The 17,820-nt window shown below is 40.0% G+C and overlaps 1 protein-coding gene across 9 annotated transcripts in view; it reads left to right on the top strand.

The window, feature by feature from the left end:
* LOC109069345 (neurexin-1a-like) overlaps positions 1 to 17,820 on the top strand; it is a 174,196-nt gene that overhangs the window by 54,368 nt on the left and 102,008 nt on the right. For 6 of the 9 annotated variants that reach the window (XM_042736270.1, XM_042736268.1, XM_042736273.1 and 3 more), the window contains 3 exons: positions 7,615 to 7,998; positions 8,654 to 8,857; positions 12,639 to 12,665. In XM_042736270.1, coding sequence (XP_042592204.1) covers positions 7,615 to 7,998; positions 8,654 to 8,857; positions 12,639 to 12,665 — 615 coding nt within the window. The remainder of the gene's footprint in view (positions 1 to 7,614; positions 7,999 to 8,653; positions 8,858 to 12,638; positions 12,666 to 17,820) is intronic. The other 3 variants (XM_042736275.1, XM_042736274.1, XM_042736269.1) reach the window with 1 other exon arrangement.

The raw sequence follows: 17,820 nt of genomic DNA, 5'->3' as shown, positions 1-17,820 counted from the left end.
ACAGCTCAAATGCTTCTTACTAGTGGCCCTCCTTCACAAAACTTGACATCTCCTGCAGTTTATTATTGGTACAGTACAATTTATGCACAAAATTTTAAACCTTTAACCCAGGGGGCAAATCAGCCCACTGCAACAATTTAAAAGTAGCCTAATTCCGTGAAGAAAAAAAAAAAATGCAGACTCGACAACCCTGCATACAACACAAGCTACAGAAGTCGGATTTCACTGATCATGAGTCGAGGGTAAGAAGAGATGACTATTAAGACCAAGGTGGAGGATTTGCTGCTCAACAGATCCTGAGCTCATTGACAGATATACAGTATTATCTTCTAGGATGTGTTCCCTTTACAGAGAGTACACGTGATTGTGAAATCAAAAGTCAAAGTGAACAGTGGACGCTCATTCAAAAACGATTTATATATCCCGCATATGGACAGAGGCTCCCTGACGACACCAGAGTGCCGATTGATCCAGACAGAGCTGATGAAGGTGGAGTCCAGGGTGGAGACGGAGAGCAGAAGAGCCAGGGTGACACTGTAGGTCCGGAGAGCCAAGGGGGAGCTGACAACTCATGTGACTGAGGCAGAGGCGGGGCCCTGGAAGACCACAGCAGAGCTGGTGCAACTGTGGACAAAGGTGGAGTCGGAGGGAAGGATGAGACAGAGGGAAGGAGGAGCGGAATCGTCATCTAATCAAGGTGGAGGTGGAAGAACAAGTGAGCCAATTAGAATAAGTGAGATGATGGTCCATGGTGGAGAGGAGGGAGCAGGGAGCCAAAACTGAGCCGATGGTTCAGAGGGCCGAGGTGAAGTCTGGGATTTGGAGGCTGGAGGCAGAGACAGAGGATCCTCACACCTATGCAGAACTGGTGACTGGAAGGCCCAAGGCAGATCCGCATAACATGGTGGACCAGACTGAGGATGAGCTGAGGGAATGGCAGGAGCCAGTGGAGACAAGGAACAAGCAGATTCTGGAAGAGGAGCGATGTTGCTGGATAGCGTACCTGATCAGATGCATCTTGAGACTCAGGCTTATTGGCTTAGTCACTTCCTCTTGCACAGGTTTGTGTGTTTCAGTGGGCCTGGGCTCTCTGTCTGCGGTGGATTCAGGCAAACGCTTCATGCAATGTGGTGATGGCTGGCTGGATCAGGAGTGGGGCAGTTGAATTCCTTCTCTGCGAGGCCAATCGTAAATGGCTACCTGCAATTCACCAGCACCCACTCCACAAATGTGGCAAAGCTCATTTGAGGACATTCTCCAAACAGCTTAGCCTTTGTCACGTTGCCAGGCAGCTTACACTGAGTTCAACATCATTCATCTCTCTTGAGTCTGATATCCCCAGAAGGCCAGACCAAACACGATGAACCCTGAAGGAGCATCCATCTCATTCAGTGTTATGGTCAATCTAGCACACTACTCTGGTTTGACAGAGGACTGTAGTAGCTTCCTTCTACAGTTCTTACTACTCCTTGAGATGTAGTCTCAGCAATTTTCCCACTGAACATGCAAATATATTGTTTATACTCTCACTGCTCACCAGGAGAGTTCTGCTTTGGGCAGAGATGATATGTCAGGGAGCCAAGCAATCCCGGCCACCCAGTTCCTCTAAATTTTCATCATTAAAGTTCTGTATTCCAGCTGCTGCCTATGATGACTCAATGGGGTTTGAACACTTTATTCAACCCTCCACCAGGAAACTCTCCTTGGGAAAAAGTACTCTCTGATACAGTGTTGGTCCTTTTTGCTGCAGGTTTTTTTGGTTTGTAAAACACTCACCTGTCCTTTCCTGGTCCTCTCCTTCCAAAGTCACCTGAAATTCTGCCGTTGGTTGTAATCAAGAGTCTAGTGGATAAACAGTATGTGGTTATTCTCTCTTGCTACTCCTACTTCTAGGATGTAATCAGCCTCCTATTTACCACCACACAGATCACGGGACTGCACTATCAACCTCCTACTTGGTAAACCAGTGCCAATTTACCCACTAACCCTCCCAGACCAGAAAGCCATGGAGGAATATGTGGAAGAGATGATCCAGCTCCATCCACATCCCTGCTGCCTCCAGCTTCTTCTGTGTGGACAAAAGGGATGGAGGCTTACAGTTCTTTATAGATATCCGGTCCTTCAGCAAAATAACAGTAAAGTACCCTTATTCCCTCATCCCAGCTGCTTTGGAACTGCTGCACAGAGCCAATATTTTCACAAATCTTGATGATTGCAGCACTGATAACCTTACCCATTAAAAATACCATGACCCAATAAAAATGCAAACATATATATGCAAAATGATAATAATAATAATAACAATAATAATAATAATAATCATAATCATAATAATAATAAGTACTGCCGAACCTTTGCCTTGAACTCTGTCATTGTGGTATTGAGCCTCAGCTCTCATCAGCTGTGTGTTCAGGAGGCAATGGGGTAAATGGAAACTGACACATTTTAATCTGTTGACATTATGATGGATTATTCTGGCATCTTGCAGCTTGTTACCAATGAGTCAGACAGAACAGCTTTAAAAGCCCACCTTTGTTAATGTCATAGAGTTCCATCTTGTTTTACACGATTGAATGACCTGGTGTTTCAGAAATTTTATTTGTTCTTTTTTAGCTTTTAGTGCCTTGCATGCAGGGGAACTGTGGTCCAAGTGCCGGACAGGGTGTCCAGGTACAATGATTACCAATTCACAAACACATTAAATCCATCATTTACAGTGAGCTGTAATCTATGAGCAAAACAGGGAATTGAGTCCCAGTTCACTGCTCTTGGATAGTTTGCAGTCACAGTGTTGCGTGCATGAACATATGCCGATACTTTCCCAGTAAATCCCCAAGTCTTCACTGCATCAATTAGTTTAGGTGTGACGACAGGGTTGAAAGCTGGGGTTTGCGGGGCCCCAGTGCATTTTGTGTTACGAATTGTTCCTGTATCAAATGAAGGTGCGGGCCTTCATTTGATACAGGAACTACTTGAGCCGTTCATGCCAGACTGGGGAGAGAAGTTCTGACATACGAAATGGGCTGTGATTGGTTAGCTGGGCCAGTATGTGTTGTGATTGGCAGCACTTGGCGCCTGGTCGGGAAATGTCATGCCCCTTACCATAGCTGCTGCGAGCTTCAGTGTAAATACGGCAAAAAAAAACAAATCAATTTGAGCGCGATTTAAACCTTTATGATTGTAATCACCCTAAATTTGTCTGCCTTCGGAAAGCTTGCTTGTCTCAGACATAGTGATAACACTCATTGCCTTCTCTAGTGCAGCTCAACCAGGTCTCATCCCATTCGTTGGTATTTGTGATATCACAAATCCCAGAAAATATGAGTTGTAGTCCAAACGAGTCATTCATTGTAGTTTTTGAAAACTGATTTCTGTTAAATAAAATGTCATTTCGAAGTGGACTTTGAACTTTAGATCTTTTTTTATGTTCAAACAGCAACATTATAGATTATAGGGCCCCTTTAAGAAAACAAGCAGCAAATTAATAGAATGCAAGTCTAAAAGGGACAAGTATTTTTTTTTAAAGAATAGAAATAGAATAGAGAGTGCTAGAGTTAGAGGGTCAAATAAAGATGGAAGAGATGTGTTTTTAGCTGATCCTTGAAGATGGCTAAGGACTCAGCCGCTCGGATTGAGTTGGGCAGATCATTCCACCAGGAGGGAACATTTAATTTTAAAGCCTGTAAAAGTGATTTTGTGCTTTCGGATGGCACAATCAAGCGACATTCACTTGCAGAACGAAAGCTTCTAGAGGGCACATAAGTCTGAAATAATGAATTCAGGTAAAAGGGTGCAGAGCCAGTGGTGGTTTTGTAGGCAAACATCAATGCCTTGAATTTTATGTGAGCAGCTATTGGTAGCCAGTGCAAATTTATAAGCAGAGATGTGACATGCAATCTTTTTGGCTCATTAAAAATTAATCTTACTGCCACGTTCTGGATTAACGTTCAGAACAAGAGCTTGAACAAGGAGTTGTGAAGCATGTTCTGAAAGAAAGGGCCTGATCTTCTTGATGTTAAATAAATCTAATCTGCAGTGCCGGACAGTTTCAGCAGTGTGGTCTGAGAAAATCAGCTGATCATTAATCATAACTCCAAGGTTTCTGGCTGTTATTGAAGGAGTTATGGTTGATGTGCCTAACTGAATGGTGAAATTGTGATGAAATGATATGTTTGCTGGAACCACAAGTAGTTTTGCCTTGGCAAGGTTGAGTTGAAGGTGATGGTCCTTCATCCAGAAAGAAAATGTCTGTTAGACAAGCTGAGATGAGAGCAGCTATTGTCGGATCATCAGGCAGGAATGAGGTAGAGTTGAGTGTCATCAGCATAGCAGTTATAAGAAAAGCCATGTTTCTGAATGACAGATACCTAATGACTTGGTTGAACACAGCTTTTTCAAGTATTTTTGCAATGAACCAGGGAAACCGGTCTGTAGTTCTCTAAACAAGATGGGTTAAGGGTGGGTTTCTTAAGTAGTGGGGTTATACAAGCCTGTCTAAATGTTGAGGGAAAAACACCAGTGTGAAGGGATATGTTAATGATGTGAGTGAGTGCAGGTACAACTGCAGGAGAAATGACTTGAAGGAGATGAGATAAAAATAGGATCAAGTGGACAAGTAGTAGGATAATTAGAAAGGAAGAGTTTGGAGACTTCTGCCTCAGAGAGTGAAGAGAAGGATGTGAATGAGTGTATGATTGCTGGTAAGATGTGCTTGACAGAATGTGGTGTGGTAAATTGTGCACTGATGTTTTTAATTTTATTAATGAAAAACGTGGCAAAGTCAACAGCTATTAGAGTTTATCCAGGAGGGGGAGGAGGAGGACAAAGGAGTGAAGAAAATGTTTTAAAGAGCATGCAAGAGTTAGACGAATTGTTAATTTTTTTAGGAAGGAAGAGAGGAGAGACTGATACACATTAAGGTCAGTAGGATTTTTGGATTTGCACCACACCCTGGACGAGGAAACCAAGGGCTGGACGAGGAAACCAAGGACGAAGGTGGGCTGGATGGGACCAGGTACCACAGTGTAACGGGACCAGTGGAGATGACGGAGAGAGGAGAGGGGGCAGTTCAATTTCCAGTTCAGACTCACAGTCAATAAGATCCGCCTCCTCATTTTGGCCCTTTTGGCGTTCCGTAGTCTGCTCACCCTCAGCCGCGGTGAAGGGGGCGGAGCTCATCTCTGTGCTCACACCGTCAGTGGCTTTTTCCCTCATGGCAGGTGGTGTTGCCGGCTCACACACCTGGACTGACATCAAGGTCTTTGGCTCCGCGGCGATCCTCAGCTCTGTCGCTCCATGCGGCGATGGCTCGTCGGTCACAGCGGGTGATGGCAAAGGAAGGGATCCGTAACAACACAACGGAAACAAAAGGACTGAGGAAAACTGGAAAACAAACGGAGGGTAGACAAATGGAATTTAAACTGTTTTGGTCAGGTCATCTGTCCGAATTCGCTGCAGGAGGAACGAGAGAGAAACGGTGAGTACAAGCTAAGAGTCTTATATCCAGGAATCATAGGGATAATCCACAGTAGGAGCACACATAGCAAACTAGTTGACCTGCACCAACACAGACTGAACAGACAAGGACCTTTATGCACAAGATAATTGGGGAAACACAGGTGAGTGGAATGTTTAATTAAAGGGAACATGGCACACCTGGGGAGGGAAAACACAACACAATGAGTCCAGGGGCCTGACACAAAGTGTCTGAATAATTTTTGGTCCCCAATTTTTTATCAGTTTTACTGGAAGTCTACTGTATGAAGAATTTTGGGGTATCATATGTCACAGTTTATTTTGCTATACTCACTTACATAAACTATAGTGTCCTGCACCCACTAGTAAAAAAATATCAAAAATTATATCTGATGTCTGAATAATTTTTGGTTTGACTGTGGATTAATTCTTAAACTACAAAGTAATTCAGTCAAGAGCAGTGAGTGATTTTCTTTCTTTCATTTTCTTGGATTAACATTAAGGACACCGACAGCAGCTAGTAGCTTAATTAGGCACGGCCACTTTAAAAGACAATGCATCCTTTATAATGATACACATCTGATATCTTTCTCCACTGTTTACTTTTACTTAAGACATAACCGACAGTTTTATGTATTGTATGTATTTATTAGTACAAGAGAAAGAAATTTGCAAGGCAAATTCGGTGTTCAAGCATTTTGAGACGCGTCTCTCTGCGTGCACGGGTGCTGAATTGGGCTCTTTCACATCTTTTTCTGTTTGCATGTTAAAACCATAAAACGCAGTTCTCTGCGTATGCACCGAACACGGCAAGTGAGTACTAAGTTGAGTTTTTCTGTGTCTTATGTTTAAATGCTTTAAACTCTTTTATATGTTTAAATTTGCAAGGCTTTAAAACACATGCAAATGATAAGCTTTCGTGGTGATGCACAGCAGTGGCCCGTCAACTGTCCTGAGCATCTTTTTAGGCTGGCCTCAGCCAGTTGGTTGAGATCACCTGGGCCCCTCCCCCCCTCAGCTGTGGGCCCCTATAATCGTCACCACCTTTCACCCCACTAGCGACGTCCCTGTGTGAGGTTTTAAGCTGTGTGTCTGGTTGGCATATTCTGTGTTAGTAGGACAGCTGAATTAAATGCAAATGCTTAACGATGTAATGGCACATTATTGTTATATAGCTCTCCGTTGTGAGTGCAGTCCAGTCTTAAGGGCCAATAACTTTCTGCCATCAAGTTGTGTTTTAAGTGCATCAAAACAGGCTTCAACTCTATGGGTAATAGTACGTCTTGAAGGGATTTTGTAACTGGGCTCAATGTAGCAGAAAAGCTCTTGAAAACCTTCACCACTGATGTGCAATATTTATTTTACTACCATTGAACAGATTCTCTGTGTTATCTCCTTAGATCGCTGTGCATCGCATCTTCTCCCTGATAACATGGAGGGCAAAGTTTGTTGTCCTTCATCACACAACGCTTGTGGATGTTTGCTTAGCAAGTGATATTGCAATGTATTAAGTGTATTAATTTATTAATACCACATAGCATAATTTGTAACTTTGTCACCCTTTCTGTCAAAATGGTCCCACACGGTACTTCTTTTTACTTGCTCAGCGAAATATGTACACATGGTTGCATGTGCCGACACTTGAGTTAACAAATATGTACAGTATATTTTTCTTTAACCATGCAACAAACGGTCAATATGAGCATCCCAAAGCTGGTTTGGTGGCACATCCACTCAGTAATGCATTACAATAGTCTACTCACATATGATCATGAATGTGTGAATTTTCTTTTTAGCATGTAAGTGCAAGCTGTAACAGAGTACAGCTGGTCTAATGTTTAAATATATATTTCATGTAATTTCAGTCTCTATATGATTTGAAACAATCATTGATGAGGTAGTGGTGTGTAACCAGTACCTCTTGTATGTATGTTTGTATGTATGTATTTATTTACTCATTAACCCTAATTTTAAAACTTACCTAAAAGTTGTGTATTATATGGTTTACAACTGTGAATACATTCAATATGTATTCATAGGAAGTGTTATCATGCATCTTATTTGTGTTTTATTCTCTAAGACATAGCAGGATTTACTTTGCACAGTCTCACATTTTTCTCTGGCATTGTTGAATTCCAGGTACCATCTCCATCAACACAATTCGCACACCATACCAAGCCCCAGGAAACAGCGAGATTCTTGACCTGGATGATAGCCTGTATTTAGGAGGACTGCCAGAAAATAAAGCTGATATGGTGTTTCCTACTGAGGTGTGGACTGCTCTGCTCAACTTTGGTTATGTAGGCTGCATCCGTGACTTCTTCATCAGTGGTCAGAGCAAAGACATCCGCCGCATAGCTGAGGTGCAGAAAGCCGCAGGTGTAAAGCCCTCCTGCAGTAAAGAGGCTCCTAAGCAGTGTCTCAGTAACCCCTGCCAAAACAATGGAATCTGCAGGGAAGGATGGAACCGTTATGTGTGTGACTGCTCTGGGACGGGCAATCTTGGTCGCTCCTGTGAGAGAGGTGAGACTGACACTTGTTTTAAATGCTTATCACTTCATATTTCTTAAATATTGCAGAAACTTGTATTATATTGCAGTTTCATTAAGATGGAGGTTTCTTGTTTCATGGTTGTAGCTGTTATTTGGGACAAGACGTTTTGTGTGTTCCTGTCTAATTTTTGATTTTCAGTGTCAGGATCCTGACATCCATGTTCTGTACACTTTAATCTCTCTTTTGCCATTGAAGCCACTCTGTCTATGGGATGACATTAGTCTCAAAATTATCAACATAATTTATAATATTTACGTAATTATCCATGTACTTGATACAGGTTTCGTACCACCCACAATTAAATGCCTTTCAACTTAAATCAACTTAAAGTGTGCAGCAGTTTCTACAAATAGAGACATATTAGTGAATACAATTGTTTCTTTTTTGATAAACGTGCATGGATCAGCCACAACATTTAAATTACTTACAGATGAAGTGAATAACAATGATTGTATTGTTACATTGGCACCTGTCAAGGGGGTTGATATACTGTATTAGGCAGCAAGTAAACAGTCAGTTTCATGTGTTGAACACAGGACAAACGGGCAAGCACCTACATATAAACTTTTTTTTTTGTTGTGATTAATGACATTGATATAGTATAATCTTTGCCTCTCATCTGCAGATGCCACCATTCTCAGCTACGATGGGAGTAAATTCATGAAGGTCCAGTTATCTGTAGCTATGCATACAGAGGCTGAAGATGTTTCGCTACGGTTCCGCTCCCAGCGGGCATATGGTGTTCTCATGGCAACCACTTCTCGAGACTCCGCAGACACCCTCCGTTTAGAGCTGGATACAAGTCGCGTCCGGCTCACGGTTAATCTAGGTATCAGTGCTAAACATATTCTATCACACACCTGTGACCAAATGTACTCAAACTTGCTCATATTTAGCCAGTAATTAACTCTAAACAAGTTATTTTTTTTAGCTGTCTGTGCTGTCATGCACTTTAACCTCTCTTCAAAGCACATCACACAGAAAACCACTGTTGTCTTCATGGTGGACATGCTCAGAGCCCTTCAATGCTCGGAGTCTGCAGCTATCCGTACACACTCAAACACCTCAGCTGTGCTCTATGTTAAAGGGGAATGCTCTGTGTTGTGTAACAACCCTCTTCGTTGACCTTCCCATCTGAAAACCAGTATAAACACTAAAACAAAATATTAATACATTCACAGGGGAAAGCTGTGCACGTTAGTTATCCACAGGTTTTTACCATGTCTAAATTACTTGTGTAATTTATACTGCTGCGTCTGACCTAGACTGTAGCTTCTATGCTGTGGCTGTTTGCGTGCTGGCTTAAGAAGTGCAGGTCAGACTTCAGATGGGATGCCCAATTCTGTTCCTGGAGATCAACCTCACTGCAAAATTCAGCTGCAATCCTAATCAAACACACCTGAACCAGCAAAATAAAATCTCCAGGAGCTGAATTCTACAGGAAGATAAATCTCCAGGAACAGGACTAGGCTCCTATTGACTACAGTGTTGTTCCATAGAGCCAATGGAATGCGTCCAAATATATGTCAAGTTCTAGTCTTTCACATTGCCATGGGTGAACATAAAAGACAAGACACAACATATGTCACAACTGCTTTAAAATATGGGTGTGAATCACTGTAATACCACTGACACGCTCTTTTTATTTATATATAAAGAATAAATGTACTCTAATTATAACTCTAATAATATTATAATAATATATAATAAGATAACACTGCATATAAGGCTTTTCCACAAGCAGCAGTAATTGATGCATAGAGAATGGAAAGGGGTTAGGTTTTATAGTAGATTTGGTATTTAATACCTGAATGACAGCGTGACTTTGCACAGCTCACACTCCCATAGTGAATGCTGTTAAACTGTTAATATGGACACAGAAAAAAAAAAAAAAAAACTCACAAGTAATTTGCTCAGTGAATTGTCACAGTATTGCGTATTTAAATGTTCCTCTAAAACAGTACTGTGGAAGGTGTCCAAATATACGCAAACAATATACCGTCACTCAGGTCTTTCGAACTTCTTTTTATCTCTGAGCAAAGAATGAAGAAGAACTTCATGTATGCCAGAGCTTTAGAATTTGTATAGTTCAACCAAAAAGTCATAATTTACTCTTTTTTTTCTTTTGTGGAACACAAAAGAAGATATTTTGAGAAATGTCTCAGTGTTTTTTAACCATACAACAGCAGTCAATATAAGTCCATTTTTATTTTTATTCAATTAATAACAGTGTTACTTTAGTAAGAGCATTTCCCCGCATGATGAGCCAGCTCTGGTCTTTGACTGCGTGCAGCCCCTTCTTTGCTGAGGTTGATGGCACACTAGGCTGAGACCCTGATTCTGGTGAACTTGGATGAAATATCTCAATAAATCATTACCTAAAAACAGGCATAGTGATTTCAGTGGAAACTGATTTTCTTGATATTTTATAACTGATAACTGATATCATTCCGTACCTTTTACTCAAGGAATTTACTTTGTTTCATTGCGAAAAGTCTGCATCTAATTTATGAACCACCCACAATCCAACTTAATGTAACCAGGTGCTACAGGGTAACACTTTATAATAACGTTCAGTTGTAAGTCATTTATAAGTGATTAGTTAATGATAAACTAATCATTTACAAGTCACTTATAAATAATTAGTTAATGATGAACTAAACCGAAACTATACGTTCACACATGATTATTAAGTAATATGCTAAGGATTTACAAATCTGTCGTAAGTTATCTTAAAAAATAGCATATCATGAAATAATCTAACAGATCCATAGTAAATGGTTAATAGTTACTAATTAATGTATTATTAAGCACTTATTAAATCATTGAAATGCTAAAATTGTACTATTATCTCAATAAACATTTACAGTATTAGTCATGAACAAATGATGATAAGTAAATGATTAGTATATAATTCATGTATGTTTCGTTAAAGTTGTAAGCTGGTATGTTAAAAAGCACAATTAACTCATTAACCATTTCCTAAGGATCTGTTTGATTATTTCTTGATATGCAATTTTTTTTTAAAGATAACTTACGACACATTTGTAATTATAATAATAATAAACTTTCTTTTATATAGCGCCATTAAAAGTACTGTAGCATCTCAAAGCGCTTTACATAAAAATATGAAATTAAAAGATAAGCATAACAGTGCAGGCAGTTTAATAAAAAAATACCAAACAATGAAATAAAAAGCCAGTATAATAACAAACGAAGTAATTACATTTTCACTCAGGGCCATGTAGTTTTGGATTTGTTTTCCCTTAATAATAAAAACCTTCATTTAAAAACTGCATGTTGTGTTCACTTGTGCTATCTTTTACTATCTAAAACATTAATCTAAAACATTAAAGTGTGACAAACATGCAAAAAAATAAGAAATCAGGAAGGGGGCCAACAATTTTTCACACCACTGTAGATAAACAGGGTTTTTTGAGGGTTAAACGGATATTCCATCCCAAAATGAAAATTTTGTCATTAATCACTTACCCCCATGTCGTTCCAAACCCGTAAAAGCTTTGTTCGTCTTCCGAACACAATTTCAGATATTTTGGATGAAAACAGGGAGGCTTGAGACTGTCTCATAGACTGCCAAATAAATAACAGTGTCAACGTCCAGGAAAGTATGAAAAGCATCATCAGAATACTCCATCTGCCATCAGTGATTCAACCGTAACGTTCTGAAGCAACAAGAACACTTTTTGTACACGAAGAAAACAAAAATAACGACTTTATTCAACAATTCCTCTCCTCTGTCTCTCTCCAAATCAGCATAGTGCCATTTTGACAAATCTGACTAGTATGCAGGTGGTGTATGCTCTTCTGTATCAGTCACGCCACAAGGATACGTTTTTTACATGTATTTACGCTTTGGTTTGAACGCAAACAAAGCATCGGCGCAGCGCAGCTGACACAGAAGAGTGTATGCCATCTGCGTACAGCTCAGATTTGCTAAAATGGCAAAATGATTTGGAGAGACACAGAGGAGAGGAATTGTTGAATAAAGTCATTATTTTTGTTTTCTTCGTGTACAAAAAGTTTTCTCGTTGCTTCATAACGTTACGGTTGAATCACTGATGACAGATGGACTATTTTGACGATGCTTTTATACTTTCCTGGACCTTGACACTGTTATTTATTTGGGAGTCTATGGGACAGTCACAAGCCTCCCTGTTTTCATCCAAAATATCTTAAATTGTGTTCTGAAGATGAACGAAGCTTTTACGGGTTTGGAATGACATGGAGGTAAGTGTTTAATGACAAAATTTTAATTTGGGGATGGAGTAACCCTTTAAAACCCTTTCACTGCCATTTTGATGAAAGTAAAGAAAAAGTCTTCTAGACCGTGTTTTACTCTATTTGTGGAAAGTGCCACTTAAATGCTGTCTAATTGGCTTAAAAAATATAGGAGTAATATTTGTACAATATTCTTAGAAAGTGTTCAAATTCACAGCAGGACATTTGGGTGAATGCGATTGCATGCACGAGCATCAGAATCATTGGTGTTCTTGTGTGTCTGTCCCCAGAGAAGTGGGTTATGTGCTTCAATATCTGCAGATGTTACTTTGAAGGCTAAATTTACATGTCATTTATTCTTCCCCATCTAGACTGTGACAGGATAAACTGTACCACGAGTAAGTGACACTTTCTCTCCTTTCATACCTATGCTTTTTTAATTAATAATTTAATTGAATGTTCTTTGAGGTTCACTTGTATGTCAGTAATGTTTTAAGAGCAAAAACATGATAATTTCCCCTTTTGTTGGAAAAGCTTTGTTTTTGTGCAGTGTCTCTAGGACTTGTCATCTCACTGTCACCTCACTGCTCACCTCTGCTGAGCAGGTTATGGAAGGATTAAGGAGTTATGCTATTGTGGAGGTGTTCTGATACAAATGTCTACCACAATGTGGAGAAAGTAGATTAGTCATTATGGCAATAAAATGGAGGAATATTTGAGCTCTGAAACTTAAACTGCAAGTATTTTTTTTATAGTACAACAGCCTCGTGTATGTCAAAAGATCCAAGGAAAGTTGATCGCTAATGTCATAAGGCCAGTTAAATATTTGCAAGTGGCAAATGCACTGTAATTGTGAAGAATGCCAAAGTGATAAATCAAAGTGGTGGATCCACAGGAAATACTGTTTTTAATGAATGAAAAAAAAAAAGATGTATGTCTCATTTCCACTTAGCGGTATGGTACAGTACAGTTCAGTACAGTATGATTCACTATGGGTAACCCTGATCAGGCTTGTGTTTCCACTGCCAATAGTAACCTTGGTAGGCGTGGTGTATGCCGGGAAAGTAGCAATCGACGATGAACCACGACAATAAGCACAACTCTGCCTCTTTTTGTTAAATGTCAGTTTTAATGAACAACAATAGCCATTATAAAAGTATAAGTACAAAGTATAAGAGGCTTATATAAAAGGAAATAAAGACAAATACAAGCAGTTCAGCGCTGTACTACAGTAAAGTTCAAATTAAATATATAAAGTTAAACATAACTTTGTGCTCAGCCAAGACGATATGACCAGGAACAAATAATAGATTCATGAGACCATGAATGCCTGTTCAATATAGTCAACCCAAAACGAACTGTATCTGTGTTGAACAAATTGTGTATGTTTATTCACTACAGAGACATCAGAGCCAGCTGTTAATGTCAGAAGGACTAGCCGAGCTAAGGCTGCTCTTGGTGGATACATGAGCACTGAGTGCCCGCTGATTGCCTGGAGTTCCAAAGTCGGCATAGCAACTTTTCAAATAGGCGCTGTCTTTATAAATAAACCACAGATTTTAGTTTTAAACAATTACATTCTTGCCTGATAAACTCTTAAAACTACATTTCATGACACAATAACAGTAATATTTAGAAAATTACGCAGGTTTTTGGGCAAAGACGTTTCACAAGTCCACAAGAACAGACATTGAGAAACAGCTATTGTCTGTGTGAAAATATAAAATTATAAAATACATGGTCTTATTTACATCAGAGTGCGCAAACACAAAAAAATATAACCATCACTCATGGACAGCAGAGCGGAACGAGTGAAGGACACTTTATCCACCTTGTATCATGCAAAAGTGACAATTCTAGTCAACCAGTCAACGTTCTGCTGTGAGTTTAGCTCCACCCTTTTGGTACCCTCTGCTGTGCTAGGTATCCCAATGGAAAGGTACCAAAAAAGTGATATGGTACGGTTCGCTATTTTGGTACCGTTCACAACTTCTGACAGTGGAAACGGAAATAATTGCGTACCATACCATACTGTACCAAACTGTACCGCTCAGTGGAAATGAACCATTAGTCATACATGAGCATGTGATGGTACTCTCTCTAATATTGTCCCTTTCCTATCTATATTTTGAAATAGGCTTATTGGAAAAATTTACCTTTACCTACATTTGCAAAATTCAAAACACATACCTACACACACAGTTTACTGTGGTTTCCATTTGAAATGAACAGTGGTGCAGTAAAACGCAGACAACTTTTATTCTTTTTACACACAATATGATTACAGGAGCAGATTATAAATTATTAAATAAATTATTTTCAAGTAGTTCCTTGTAAAATGCTATGATTTATGAGTTATGATATATGATTTTAAACAAATACAACCCTGCCTATATGTCTCCCTTATGTTACACACTGTCATAAAAAGATTTCTCTTAATGAGCTGATGATCTGAATCAAGAATGTTAACTAAGGCATACAAATAAGACATACAAAATTTGCAGGTCAGTGGGTCCCCAGGACCGCAGTTGAGAACCACTGCTATCAAGGACCTTAATAAGGCCCGTCTTCACAGCATCTGGGAAATTCTTAGCTGTTAGCACAGTAACAAGACTGGCAGATTTTTTAACTTTAATTAATTCAGCACAGAACAAATCTCTTATATCACTTACAGCTGCATGTCCTCATAATGTAGGGGTAGAGACCTAAAACCTGAACACATCTTACTTTAGCACATTTAGTCTCATAATGTAGGTCAAACCGGTAGTTATACACACAGGTTAGTAAATAGAGAATGGTGAATGAAATCCTTGCAATTTCTTGGACTATAACCTGAATTATCCATCAATCAGTAATGTTGCACTTGTATTGTTCATTGAATGGGAATTGTCTGGTTCTGTGCGATCTCAGATCTGGTTGAGTCTGGAGTGATGTTTTGAGAAGTCAGTCAAGGATGGTAACTTGAGTGATGAGTTGACCTGGTGGCATCTAATGATTTGTTTGTTCAGACATTCTGATTAATGGAATCCCAACAAGGTTTTAATCAGTCAAACATAATCTTAAGTTTGGAGTGTAACCATGTTATCTCACCTGATATCAATCAACACACTGCACTATGATCACACTGTTCTTTCAAGTTTCCTGCTAATGTTCTGTGTATTTCTGTGTACCCCTTGAGTTGGTTTGTACAAACACAAAAGTCCCAACAGGTTTTGACCCTGATATATAAAAGTTTCTGTGTTGCTTTAACAAGGCTGGTTCTATTATGTGACAAAAGCCTAAAACCATATCCTGTAGATGAACAGAAATGTGTAGATGTGGTTGAATGACCCAAATGGTCTGTGTATGGAATCAGAGGCTCTAGTGAAATCCGGTTTACTGCTCTCTCACAAATTTTGGTCATCCATAAAGGTCGATTGCCATGCATTACTTGCCATTAAAAAAAAAAATTAATTGCACAGGCAGCTGACAAAGGTATTATTACCTGTTGCACCATTGCCTTCGGTCCATCTGTGGGTCATCATGGGAGCAATCCTTCGTAGATATTTCACCCCATTAAGCCTAGAAATTCTCCTGGTGGTAGGACAATGGTCAGAGATGCCACTATTACATTATTTCTCATTCTTCACTTCCCAGCAAGACATTTCTCCCTTACAGGTCATCACATGCACTTTATTGACCTCTCTGCACCTGACAGCCAAGTCACCAAATATTAACTTATTCCTCTCATGGAAAGACTTTTTTCATGGAATGGCTGCATGCAACAAATATAACATTAGTATGTTAAAAAAAAAACACACATTATGCACTGTGTAAAACTCAGATAGACAGATGAAGGGTGTACTCACACTTGATCTGAACCGACCCCTAAAGTCTTGTCAGTTCACACTATAACCAGGCGTGCTTGACATGGTGGGCTCAGGCATTGTTTGGACTGGTACTCATATAATGTGATCGCTAACTGTGCCAGAGCATGGAATGAACCTTTATGAACTTTCTCTAAAAAGAAACAAACCATGTGTTAAGACTTTTGTCTTTACACCAGGGGTCCTCAAATGCTGCCCTAGAGGGCCACTGCCCTATAGATTTTAGCTCAAACCATGATCAAACTCACAAGCCTGTAACTCTCAAGACCCTGAATATCATGTACAGGAGTCTCTGTTTAGGCTTGGAGTTAAACTCTGCAGGGCAGCTAATTAGCACAGAACCTGATTGTCACCTCCAGTACTTTCCTTGTACTGCCAGTACTGGTTTTACTACGTTCGCTTGCTCCGAGCAGGATTCGAACTGGCCCAAAGCAACCAGCCAACATAAGCTTAAAATTTGTTCTAGGGCCCTCACAGAGGGGACAGTTTTTCTTCTGTGCCATACCACCAAGGAAAATTACCTGGGCTTGGAAGGGTGAGATCAGTAGCTTTTTATAGAAAACTTAGCTTAGCCTGAGGTACCTTCCACATGTCCACCTTATCAGATGAGTCGTCTCTGCAACTGGCTGACTGTTCTAATCAGAAACCTTTTTTTTTTGATTACTGGAGGCTGCTAACCACCATTTAAGGGCCATTTCCATTCTAAAGCCTGCTCTTACTGACTGGAATTTCCTATTAAACCCTCAATCCTTCAGACTTGAAACTGCATTGTTCACAACCTGCTACACTTTTCCTGACCTACTGGTCTCTCAATTCCAATAAACCACTCCCATCTTCTCCTGTTTGTAGCCCAGGGTGATGGACTTCACTGGTATCTGTTGGCATTTCTTTCAAATGATTCCACATCTGAAAGAAAACACTGCAAGTTTACAAACTTCTTGATGTAACTACTGGCCTTGCTATCCATCCTTGCCACTGCATTTACAGTAATCACACACATTTTGTGGTGGTTACTCTCTTGGGAATAAAAAAAAGTTACACAAAACATTTTTAATTCTGAAGTCTTTGACAAGGCTTTTACAAAATCCATGCAGCTGTTTTGCACCAATCAGAATAACCTCAAACAGCTGTGAACAGGATGGGGAAAACTGAACAACCCATCACCAGCCAGCCAGTTGTATAGTCCTACGTTGTGTGACATATCTTGAGATCACTAAAGTTACAACTACTATGCTCCTAACACAGGGATAGAAAACTCTGCTTGGACACATTTTCATTTCAAACCTAATCGTCACACACCTGAATAATAATTATCGTTTTAAGGATTTGAAATTACAAGCAGGTCTGTTTGGTTAGGGTTGGAACTAATATCTGCAAGACACTGGCCTTGCACAGAAATCTCCAAAAACAGCTTAAGAATGTCTCGGATATGTGTGTAACCCTCGTTCCCTGAAGACGTCACGTCGGTGACCGACGAATTGGGATCTCGCTTAAAGAGACCAATCTACTTCGATTGTAAACTAAACGAGCCAATGGACATTGGCATGCGATTATTGCATCCAGCTGCCGCTGATCACAGTGTGAGCATAAAATGGCAGCAGGTGCAACGCATACCAGGTTTTCGCTGAGGAGCCAGGCTGGTGACCCGGCCGCTCAGCGGTGGTACATCAGCCGTGGCGACGGGACG

The sequence above is a fragment of the Cyprinus carpio genome, chromosome B13 (genome assembly GCF_018340385.1).
Source record: "Cyprinus carpio isolate SPL01 chromosome B13, ASM1834038v1, whole genome shotgun sequence".
Lineage (NCBI taxonomy): Eukaryota > Metazoa > Chordata > Actinopteri > Cypriniformes > Cyprinidae > Cyprinus > Cyprinus carpio.
This window is presented reverse-complemented; position numbering and strand designations above follow the sequence as displayed.